The 12813-nt window shown below is 41.5% G+C and overlaps 1 protein-coding gene across 1 annotated transcript in view; it reads right to left on the minus strand.

Annotated features, from left to right (window-relative positions):
* The window catches only part of CFAP92 (cilia and flagella associated protein 92 (putative)), a 70044-nt gene that overhangs the window by 13074 nt on the left and 44157 nt on the right, over nt 1–12813 (minus strand). Inside the window, exons 10-16 of the mRNA XM_075183137.1 lie at nt 10629–11521; nt 10236–10427; nt 9577–9859; nt 8409–8573; nt 3765–3977; nt 2152–2305; nt 773–972 (exon numbers count right to left, since the gene is read on the minus strand). Coding sequence (XP_075039238.1) covers nt 773–972; nt 2152–2305; nt 3765–3977; nt 8409–8573; nt 9577–9859; nt 10236–10427; nt 10629–11521 — 2100 coding nt within the window. The remainder of the gene's footprint in view (nt 1–772; nt 973–2151; nt 2306–3764; nt 3978–8408; nt 8574–9576; nt 9860–10235; nt 10428–10628; nt 11522–12813) is intronic.

Below are 12813 nucleotides of genomic sequence, written 5' to 3' on the forward strand. Positions count from 1 at the left end.
CACAGTATGCCAGACTGAGCCTCCCTCAGTATAACAGAGTGTACCACACATATACACAGTATAACAAGCCAGATGTCCCACACCCACAGTATACCAGCATAATGACTCACACACAGTATCAAAGTATGCTATCAAACATTTAATGATAACCACGTCACCAGACGGTATGCCCCACCCCCACTCTATATGAGCTTGTATCACCCCCTCAACCCCACCCCTCCCCACATTATTATCAACCCCTACTCTTAACGCATCAGCCAGTAGCCTCTTGTGCGTATTCCTGGTGATTATAATTATCAGACACAGTGTAATAAGACACTCTGCTATAATGTTTAAACTTGTAGTCAACAGAAATCCTGATGACATTGAGACCAGGGTTTCCTCTTACCAGTGCAGTTCTAGCCAGAGTGATAGCACAGTGTCTCACTATATATGTGACTTGTAAGTGTGACTGTCACATTGAGACAGGAGCCAGATTTACTAAGAATCGAGTTTGGTGGTGGTTTAAAAACCACCGGAAAAATAACCAAAAAGCGGCGGTTTGACCAAACCGCCCTTTAGTAAATATAGCCCAGGGTGTATTCAGAAGATGGAGTCATAGAATGTAATCTGCTCTAATTGCCAGGTCTAGATTATTAGTTTCTATGGCAAATTGTATTTTTCCCTCTCTGCTCTAGGCAGATGATCATCTGATTAGCGATAGCAGCACGGAAATGCTACCAGGAGGTTTAATTTAAATATTCAGTTATTTAATGGTTACAATATTTCTCACCTTTAGGGATACACCAGCCTTTCGCAGACTCAGTTTGGCTCCTTTATCTTTTAACAGGCCTTGGAGTCTGCTCTGCTGGTTACTTGCATGAGGTCCCTGCGAGATCAGCTCTGTCTGCGGCAAACAGCGGTGGAATCGCATATCTGACTTATTGTCTACCGTCTGGAGCATAGCTTTCTGTTCTCCCTGCAAAATATCATCTGCAAGAAACATTACATCAGTTGAAGGATGACAACATAAATATACATGTCCTAGTTCTTTTCTTACATGCCCAGAGGAGAAATGAAGACATGCCTTCATCTTCACAGTCAATAACCTAATGAGGACAAAAGTGGTTGCAGAAAACAGAAGTCTTTATAGGTTTTTTTTTTACAGAAGGAGAGAGAAACCAGGAACAGGGAAAACACTAGGAAGGCTAGAAATCAGGTAGACATGGAGATAAGACTAGGGGGTAAATGTATCAAGCTGAGAGTTTTCCGGCGGGTTTGAAAAACCAATCAGATTCTAGCTTTCATTTATTTAGTACATTCTACAAAACGATAGCTTGAATCTGATTGGTTGCTATAGGCAACATCTCCACTTTTCAAACCCGCCGGAAAATTCTCACCTTGATACATTTAGCCCTAGATTGTAATCACAAATGCCTCCTGGTTGTCACTACTTCCTAGTGAATTGATAGCCTACCCCAATACATACTGGATCAGTCAACAAGGTCACTTGCTCCACAGTGTGTATGCGACTTGTTTAAATACACTAAAAATTATTGGGCATTAAAGATCACCCATCTAGATGTCATATATATGAAAGTAAAACACACCTGTCATATATTGAGTGTTGCCTTTAAACCCATTGCTGTTTTAAATTATGCCGGCAATTGCAATTTGCTAGAACCGCTACTTAATACATTAACCCCTGGTATGCTTTAAGATGACTTTTCTGCTGTGCAGTAAGGATGACAAAGCATAACTTTTTTGTACACCAGGATCTACAAATACACATTAAATGCAGATGATAGAAAGCAACAACGTCCTTTCTTACCTCTGCCAGTATAAGGCTGCATGCTCTTTATTATCTCTCGTTTGTGTACAGTTCTCCCCTCCAGTCATTTCACAGTTACTCCACAATCTCATAGATTTTATTCATTTGCACATTGATGCTCCAGGGAGGTTTAGCCACGGCTAAATATACCAGCTCAGCTGGGGAAATGATAGCTGTGTTTTTGGCTTAATCTTACACAGCACATTTAATTACATGAGAGCAGCAATAAGGCATATTGATTATATCACTCCTGCGGGAAGTTAGCTGTGGTTATATTTCTATCGAGTTATGAATGTAATTAGGTACTAGTTTCACAGCGGAAGTGAGGGATTTAAATTTACCTGTAATGTGGACAGTAACTGGGGCCGACAGAGAACACCTCTCCGGGGGATTCCCGTACAGGTCAAAGTCAATGAAACGCTCTGCCCAGCTCCAGCGGTCCCGGGAGAGGGTGGGCTGCAGGGTGTTCGCGTGAAGGATATTTTCCTTCCAGACCTTTAATAAAAACGTACATATGTATTTACTTTCTCAGACTGACCTTTCTGAAATCGAGGTGCAAGATGACATGTGTACTTTAAAACCTAATTAAACTTATACAGAAACTATGTGGCTGTCAACGCTGACCTTTCCGTTTTGCGGGTTTTAAGGAAATAACTTTTTATTGTTTTGATCTGACATTTTTTTTTTAGTCACAGGGAAGTAAAAATCTGTAAAGCATTTGTAAAGCATCATCTGTACTTGAGTTCCTAAAGCAACAGCATTTAGTGGCAGTTTGATATCACAATTAACTTTACAAGGGCAAAATTTGGATGGGTACGGTATGCGTCTGTCAGAAGTCGAAGGCGGTTCAGTTCGGATAGTTGGGGAAGGACAGTTATGGATGTCAGCAGCTGTCTTAAGATTTCTATGATGACTAGTTCATGTTTCAGCTCTCCACTACTCCATAATGTCTCTCCTAATTCCAACAGAACCACACTACAGAAATGCCATGGTCAATGGCCGTTTTATTATTTTTGGCTCATAATACTGCTGCCATACAAGAAGCCTGTGCACCATCAGACCTTATGTATCAAGTGTTTACACGCCTCTTTGATTGTAAGCTCTTTGGGTCTCTTACTTCTGAATTATGTTTTTGTATGTAATTTGTTTGTGTCATAATTCCCTCAAGCAGTGTAACATGTTATAAATAAAAGATAATAAAAATAATAATGATGGGCCTGATTCATTAAGGAACTTAAACTAAGAAGTTTCTTATTTAAGTCTCCTGGACAAAACCATGTTACAATGCAAGGGGTGCAAATTAGTTTTCTGTTTTGCACATAAGTTAAATACTGACTATTTTTTCATGTAGCACACAAATACTTGATAGCTTATTTGTACACTGAAATTTAAAGTTGATATCGGACATGCCCTCCCCAATTGTGTGCTACATGAGAAAAAACCCAGTATTTAACTTATATGCAAAATAGAAAACTAATTTGCACTCCTTGCATTGTAACATGGTTTAGTCCAGGAGACTTAAATAAGAAACTTCTTAATTTAAGTTCCTTAATGAGTCAGGCTCGATATGTGGAAATTATATATTTCTCCAAATCGATGTACATTCTTGGGGACACATCTCTGAGAAATTCTGCATCGGCCCCAAATATTTGACAAAAGGTGTAAGCAATCCTAATTTACATAGTTTGTCCTTGGTTGACCTGTGTTGGAATGTTACTGGCTAATTTGGATAATATATCTTGAAAATGATTGAGATTCAGCCTGAGGAGTTTCTGGACCATTTTGAGCCCTGTGTTCTTTGTATTTGTTTTAATTAAATGTAGCACAGGCATAGATTAGTACAACCAGACCAGTCTTCCCCAGTGATCTGGTAATATATTAAGTTAATACATTCTAGAACAGCATCTGAGAGCATATAACACAAAAAGTACAGAAGTAGCCTATGATAACACACTTTTGTTAGTTCCAGTATCCGGGAATCATCTGGCTTTTTGGGATGTTTGTTGGCATCAATGTTGCTTTTGAATCCTGGAAACAGGAATCCGCTTGGTGTCATCCATTCCTCTCTGGACTTTGCAGCATTGTTCTGCAATTCTTGTTTAATGTTTACTGGACTCACAGTAGCTGATTGGAAGTCTTGAGAATATGTGTATCGGTGGTTTGGTTTCTGTGAGGCACATTTAATTAAGAAACAAATTATAGAAATAATAGCCAATAGTTTGAGTAAAATCATCAAGATACACTATTTAAAATGTACCCATTGCCTATACATAGTGAAGGAAGCTGAATTGCAGGCTGAATATATATTCATGAAAATGGAGTCTATCAATTCTCTAGGAATTGATTCATGCCTCAGAGAGATCACTCATGCCTAGTTAATTCACAAGAGGCATTCTCATGTTTAACGAACCTGTCATCATCATCATTTATTATTCATAAAGTACAACAAATCTCTGCAGCCCTGGACTGTCAAGTACAACAAATCATAAAAAAACCCAAATCATACATACAAAGAGAACAAGAATATAAGAGCTTGAAAGAGAAGGTATGAACATCAGACAGAAGGTAGGGAGTACCATGCTCTAACAGCTTACAATAAACCACTATCCGGTGGGTTGGATAGGCTCTAGTGAAGAGGTGGGTTGATCCCTTGAAAGAATGAAGGATGGGAAAAGAATCAGGTTGGGCGGGGTAGAACTAAGGAGTTACATAATATGAAAGTAGAGAGAAATCTTGGAAGTGGGAGTGAGAGGTGGCAGTCAAGAGGAGGTGAGGTGCACATCAGAGACAGATCTAAGAGGGCACGATGGAGAGTATCTTGTGATGAGGGGGAGAGGTATGAGGGGGGAGGTGAAGGCCAGTAGCTTGTTTTAGAATCTGGAGGTAGTGGGCAGATTATAGGAGAGGGCCAAGAACTTTTTCAGTTCAAGGCACCCTTAGGGTCTCCAAAATTTTTTCAAGGCACCCTTAAGCCAAAATAATTACCAAGTAGTCCCCTGCCTTGCTTACCACTGGCCCTGGCCTAGGCACCCCTGTGAGATCTCCAAGGCACCCCAGGGAGCCTAGGTGCACAGTTTGGGAACCACTGGCTCAGGGCCTTAAAGAACAGACTGACACATAGTGGGAGTTGAGGGGAGGTTGTACGTCTAGTAGAGACACTGAAGGTGCGTTCAGAAAGGTAGGTGAACCAGGACAACACTGAGCCGCAAAGGCCAAGGGAGTGAAGTGTGATTTCACAAGCCGTATATCACTCTATACATCATGGGTGTACCGCTGCGAGTAGCACTGCTATCAACCCCCGTCAGCAGCAAGAGTCATGCATGGGGAAGCCTATTTAACAAGGATGCTTCTTCTGTTACCACCATCTCAGGATGGCAATAACAGAAGAAGTTCAATGAAACTTCTTGAATAAAGCATTTTTTCAATAGATAATATTTTTCAAATATATCATTACTTTTCATATTTTTATATATTTTTTAAGAATGTATTTAATTATTATTTCTTATTTAATAGTGGAACTGAAAGTCAGAGTCTGGGCTTTCAGTTGCACCGCACGAGCCGGCTAGTTACCGCTCCAGGCTAGTATCACTAAGCAAGCTGAGTATCACCCAGCTAATAAAGAGGTGATGTTCCAGGGGCACAGGACTACAAACGGCATCAGGGCAAGAGAGTGGTGCTATGGAAGGTGAGAGGGAGAGATCCATTGAGTGGGGGATGCTGTGAATAGTATCCTCATCTTTGGCATGTTCTGTTGTTGGAATGTGCTGAATATAAGGATATACTTCACAATAGGCGCATTATAATATTTTATAGTTTTCCTTTATTAAGCATATGCTCTGTAGAATATGTGTAAAGCTTGACCTACTGGGATCTCAAAATTAAAGACATTGTTTTTCATTAATTAGCATTGTATTTTGTGGGTAAAGCAATACATGACTGCATCTTCCTCCAGTGTCACTCATGTGCATGACAGTGAACCCAAAACACTATGTATAAAGCGATCTTATAGTGATAATGGGCAGAGTGCAGCAAAACTATTTGACCCCAAGAAACAGAATGGGGCCTGAATAATCAAGGACCGCAAAACGAACATAATGTAAATGTAAAAAAACGCACATACATTGGGCATACACACGTCTGTATTCAACAAGGAGCGCATGTAAAAATATGCCTGTCGATGAATAGTGGTCTAGGTCCGCTCTGCTCTAACAGACAATATACTGCAGGATACATCCAATACATTTGTGGCATATGAAGTCACAAAAGAACGCACAGTAAAATACATTTATTAGGATGTTATGAATGTCTGCTGTATATAAAAAGCATTTTTACAGTTGCTCCAAATTGCAAACACATGTTCTAGCATACATACACAGCTGCCACCACTAGTAATCAGCACTTACACCAGACCTATAGCTGGTGCAAGTGATACAACTGAAAAATACATACCTTAGAGATGCCCAAATCTTAAATAGGATGTTGCTTACTGTACACTGATTACATGCATATGTTCATTCCGGCCCTGCTTCGGTTCTGGACATGAACAGTGCAATTTTACACAAAATACAGCATGTATCGGCATTTACGTTCCTTGATGATTCATGCCCTATATGTTTATCCCGTGTTATATTAGTTTCTGTCTGAAGATTAATAACAGTCCCCAATCCCAGACTTGCTGATAAAATGACCCCAATTTGACCTAAATGTTTTCTAGTGTAAGAAAGTCAATAATCTTCTTCCTGTTCAATATTAGATTTCTTGGAACTTGTACAAAATAAAAACAATATAACAAAGACAGAAATATCTACCTATAAAGTCACTTGGTAAGTAACTAGCTATTGTCACGGGCACTAGGAGTCTTTGCCCAGGATATCACCAGATGATGTTCTTACCAGAGTAATATAGTTGGTACTATGGTCCTCTGGTAGCAGGGTGACAACGGAACAGGAGAATCAGCAGATGGTGAGAGAATGCTCAATGAAAGTCTATGACTAGCAGCAACTCGTAATGACTTAGATGTATGAACACGAGGAACCAGATGGACAAGTAAACGTGAGGAGAGTCAGTGGTCTGCGTACAGCAAGTTGTACCACTGCTATAGTGAGGAGGAATGTCCAGGAGTAGAGAGGAGGTAGTGAAAGTCAGTGGTCTGCGTATAGCAAGTTGTACCACTGTCTATAGTGAAGGAATGGGTTCCAGGTGCAAGTAGGTAACGGGGAAGTCAGTGGTCTGCGTACAGCAAGTTGTACCACTGCTTATGTGAGAGGATACTTGAAACTGGTGCCAATGGGAAACAGGAGTCAGTGGTCTGCGTTCAGCAAGTTGTACCACTGCTATATATATGTGAGGAGGGGCACGAGGAGATGAATGGAATACAGAGGATACACGGGCGGCACACGGAACTTGATCCCACGATGATAACCACAATACAATAATAACTGACAAGCGCTGCTTGAAGTATACAAAGTCACTATAGAGATCCAGGTAATAGGAAACAAAGTCAATAGTAACAATAGCTTCAGTAGATGGAAGACTCCGGAGATGAACACAACACAGTCCAGACGGATATGCAATACAATAGCAAAGTCAATGGAAAGTATGCATACCGCGGTTCAGGAGAGCAGGCTGTCAAGGAGAAGTGCAGGGATACCTGAACGGCTGAACGCCGGCAGGAGGAGAGACCACTGGAGGATGGAAGCGGTAATCAGGTTGGTGCAGTGCACAAAAGGTAACCGGTAATCAAAGGAGCAATACTCAGGAAGCAGTAGTAAGTAAAACTGGAAACATGATGAACACAGGAGAGTTGAGGCTGTCTGGTATCCGGCAGTAGTAGCGGAGGCAGCGGAGGGAAGGCACGCTGAACACGGGAGAGTAGAAGTGGTCTGGAATCCGGCAGTAGTAGCGAAGGCAGCGGAGGGGAGACACGCTGAACACAGGAGAGTAGAGATGGTCTGGAATCCGGCAGTAGTAACGGAGGCAGCGGAGAGCAGACACGCTGAACACAGGAGAGTTGAAGCGGTCTGGAATCCGGCAGCAGTAGCAGATAGGAATCAGCTGAGTGCAGACACGATGAACACAGGAGAGTTGAAGTGGTCTGGAAACCACAATCGTAGTAGACAGGAATCAGCTGGAGCTGAATACACGAGGAAACACAGGAACACCTTCAGAGGCTCATGGGGAATGAGACTCCAAGATCAGGCAACTAGGTAATGATCACAGGTGGTTTAAATAGGGAGGGTTGCCTGATCATCCAATTAATTAAAAGCAACAGGTACTGAAGGTTTCATAAGGGCTGCACATGCGCAGACCCTCAGGATGGCGGACGGCCACGGTTCCTGAACACAGGAGAAATGGCACTCACAGTCCGGTGAGTGACAGCTATAAACCACATGAATGATACATTAGGTGATGTCTGACAATATGTAGCCGCTACCAGACCTTATGACAAACACCCTTCATGTGAGACTGCCTAGACAGCCTCTCTGCCACAAGAAACCTAGCATGTAATTCTATGTATCTAACATAAAAATGTACAATACACAATATAGTTAGGAGGTGATTAGAGATACTTCTTTGGAAAACGTGTGGGTTTACTCACCTCAGCCATTTTCTGTCGTAAAATCTTTTGTGCCAGTTCTGTGGAATTGAATGTCTGAGCGCTGTAGTTGTGAATAGCCATCCCATCCACAGGAACAATCTCTACATACTCCACTTTGGGTTTTATCACCTTTATGCTCATCTGGTGAACTTGCCCAATGTTTTTCTGTATGTGAAACAGTTGTAATTAAAGCTTAGTGGGTCTAGAAACATGTAGAAGATACACAGTGGGCACCAAAACCCTTTAGAGTAATGCCATGCACACAGCGATACTGTAGCTGGAATTGGGCAACAGACCAGATTTTGCAGTGTGTGTAGCCTCAAACTATGATGCTAAATAATAACCTGATCAAAATCAACTGGAGGATGGACACAGAAAACCATTATCAGTCAAATGGGCTAATTTGGCCACTATATGGTGTAGGCAAATCGGACACCAGTTCTGTTGCTCGATGTGGCCATCTTTATATGGACAGAAATTATCCAGAAAAAAATAGCAAAATGGCACTCTTGGAGGCTGAAAAAGAGGGTACTGCAGCCTATTAACAGAATGCCTTACCAATGGTTTTACTTTGTGGTTACCTCTCACTAGGACTAAAAGTATAAAATATGTTCTCTATGACATTCTCAAAGGAAGAAACGTCTTAAAGGAAGACTCCATCAGCAGGGATTAACAACTACCATACTACAGGTTCAAGGCAGGCAAAGTAGAGGGTAAAGGATGATGTTGTGGGGGTCAGTGGCATGTGATGAGTAACGCCCACACCTAATGACTCACATTACACCATGTGCTGCCAACCCCCAAAACGTCAAATCCCTTCCTTTCAAATATCTATCTTGCGCAAAATAACACTGAGGATATTAAATCCTGATGAGTTCGCCTTTAGGTCAAGAAGGTTCTCATGCTCTTGACTAGTACAAGACCAACATTTCCACATGGAACCAGCAGATGCAAGATTAAATTCAAGGACTGGAACCCTGTCATTCAAGGATTATTCTCTGTAATGGATGGCTCTCCTTTAAATTTCAGCTCTGCTAAAACCTTATGCGTCCAGAGCACCTAAGAAGATGCAGTAGCGAAAACAATACAGAGCATTCGATTAACTACTACATGTCAGTGAGAAACTATTTGTAGTGTCAGAAATTCGCTCCCCCGGTCCTCCACTCACCTGAATGTAGTCTTTGTTCTTGCACCTCATGCTCATCCCCCATTTCCACTGAAAGTATTCTCCATTGAAATTATCTAGAGTGTTGTGCAAATGACATCTCTTGTCCTCCTTTTCTGTAATAATCAATTGTTTACTGAATGAGTCCTCAGTATCAGCCAACAAATCTCCAAGGTAACTCGGAACTCCAAATTCACGACTCAGAAGGTGAATCATTTCCACAGAGGGCAGCAGGTTGCTATGGATGATGTCTCGTAATTTTTTGGCAGTGCAGATATAGTCTAACCTGAAAAAATATTTTAATACATACACAAGCATCTTGGAGTTATACACACCATCCAAACAGTTACACCACTTATAGGAGATATCAACTAGATTGTGTAGACAGAAGTAAGCTACATTTCTTTGTATGTGTGTAGTAGCTGCCACTTGCTTTGTGTGTGAACACTCTGGATGTGAGGATGAAAGATAGCAGCATTTCTGGTAAGCTAGATGCTCTCAGTGTGGAAAGAAGCTGACTTCAGTTTACTCTCTGGAATGTATTTACCTGCGTGTGTGGGAAGATATCTACACCCTGCCCAGACACGGAAGCTGTGACTACTCTGAGTGTACTGACCACTGTAGCAGCCACAGAATAGTAATCAAGAGGGAGGTTCATCTACCTGGACAAAGCCTGAAAGCACAGCTGAGGAACCATATCCCTGATGTAGAGAAGTGGCTGATTCAATAAGGAGGAGAGAGGCTCACGCAGATGGACATGACACACCAAAACTCCAAGGTCTTTGTAAAGACGCTCGTGAAAAGCCATTTCCGAGTTGTACAGAACCTCCAGCTTTCCCTCATCTCCTGCTGGTCTGAAACAAATTGTTAAGATTTTAATTCGACTCTACAAATCTTTATTCCATTTTATATAACTGTACAGCTCTATAAATATTTGCATATCTGTTTTAGTATTTGTGCATTCCCTGTAAACCAAAGGACAGATACAAGTGAGACATTTACTCTACATCTACATCAAACATCTTACATTGATATTGCAGAGTGTTTATTTTCACCTGATTGGTACTGTTTCCCATAGTTCCTTGATAGCTCCTTGCTTCAATCCTTCTAAAATAAAGAGATGAATTGCTCCATCCATAATATGAATTCCAGTTAGGATATTCAGAATAGTGTCATCTTTCTGATCATCTGACAAACCAACTCTGGAGAGAGCATCCAAACTAATATTAACAGGGTTAGGATCCAGGCCAAGAGTTCGTGAGTTGATTTCTGTAATCTTCACAATAACATCATGTAACAATTGTTTGTTCTTGCAATCGAATATGTAGACAATGCGCCCAAAGGGACACTCATGAGTCTCAGCCTCTGAAGAAAGTGGCACTGATAGGTCTACTCTTATTTTAAGATGTGATTGGGCATCTAAATAATGTCCTACTGGAAGGGGAGAATCCTGGGGGCCATCAACTGATCCTATTAATCCAACTATTCTCCCATTTTTGCTATCAGAGTTATACCCAGTAGGATCTGGTCTCTCACAACTGTGAATAGGAACACAGACATTCAAGTACGTTGCACCATAGACCAGTTCAGATAAGTTTATCTTTGCAATCCCGTATGGATCCCACAACCTGTCCCTTTCCGTGAAGGGGTTGTGAACAGTACGTTTAGAAGTCACAAGACCAACATTACTTAGTTTTTCATCTTCAGGCTCCATACCAAAAAGTGACGGCTTACTGACAATCTCTTTTATTTTCTGGTCTCGATCATGTACCTCAATCTCTATTGGAGGGCCAAGAAGAACCTCACGCAGTTTGCCAGGACTTATGGTTCCTGCAAAAACAACATTGACATCCCTAAAGAAAACATGTGTTCCATGTGTCTGTTCATGCGTCTGGTGAAAAGGATGATCCTGGAATCTGTATCTGCAGTACACTGGCATACATTTCTCCTGGAAATATAGAGATATTTCACATTTACTGTTGTAGAAACTACATGTAAAATATTTCAATGTATTGTGAAAACAGAAAACAAAAGTATGATGCATGCATTACAATGGAATCTCTTTTCTAGGCTTGGTTACTTTTTTAACAGTGGTCCTCTGTCACTTTCCTCATTTACTGACCATCTTTCAGGTCTATACTCTCAAGAAATGCATACATTTATACTTTCACACATGCAAATATGAATATTGCTTTTATAATTAAATATAAAGTATATTAAAAGAAGTATAGCACTCAATACTGTGCAGGATGATGCCCCTTTACCAGTACCCATACATAGGGGTATTGTCACGATCTTACCTGTTCATGTTCCAGCACTGTCCCTCACTGACAGCACGCCAGTTGGAACTCAGAAGTATCAGCATCACCTGACCACAAGCCAGGAGGGGGGAATTCAAACCTGCTCTGACACTGTAGCAGTGTGAGAGCAACAAGTGTCTCAGCTTGTCTGATTTACTGTACTTGTTCGGCTCCTGTGCTCTTGCTTCCCCGAGTTGCTATCCTGTTCATTGACTGCTTGTGTACCAAACCCTGGCTCTGTCTCCATCTGCCTCCTGATTCTGCTATCCCGTTATCCGCCTGTGTACCATATCCCGGCTCTGTTCTGAAACTCCACCTTCCACCAGTACCTATTACTTCATTAACCATCCGTGTACCAATTCAGACTCATTTACTCTGACTACTGTCAGTTGCTTCCTTCCATCTCCTTCTGTGTCCATATCGTGTGCTACACCTAGTGGCAGGTCAGGGGACCGCAACATGCAGCTTCTTTTGGCAGCTAAGTCCATCCTGCCTTGCGGAAGTTCTTAATAAATACTGGGGAATCCGTTAGACTTCACACCCCTGGTCGGCCAGTGCCAATCTAGGTTAACACAAGGAATCCTACCACTCAGTCTGTTACAGGTATGTCTGTCTTATATAACTGAGGCTTACTAACCTCAGTTATATAAGGACGCTGCTGCATGCGCTCAAGCTTGGCGCACCCTTACTGTACATTGATTACATGCATACGCCCTAAAATCATAGGCTGTAGTAAGGGTCCCTTATGCTCAAAGATGAATTGGACATTGCTTCGTTGTATGGAATATGGTTTGTCTCTGGGCATGCACAGTGCAATTTTACGCAAAATACGGCATGGACCGGTATTTTTGTGCTTTAATGAATCAGCCCTATAACTAGAAAAGAGAAGGAGTAAAGGTGGGGAAATGAATTAGAGCAAGCTGGACATGTGCTCGTGGCA

This window comes from Mixophyes fleayi, chromosome 8 (genome assembly GCF_038048845.1).
Source record: "Mixophyes fleayi isolate aMixFle1 chromosome 8, aMixFle1.hap1, whole genome shotgun sequence".
Taxonomy (NCBI): domain Eukaryota; kingdom Metazoa; phylum Chordata; class Amphibia; order Anura; family Limnodynastidae; genus Mixophyes; species Mixophyes fleayi.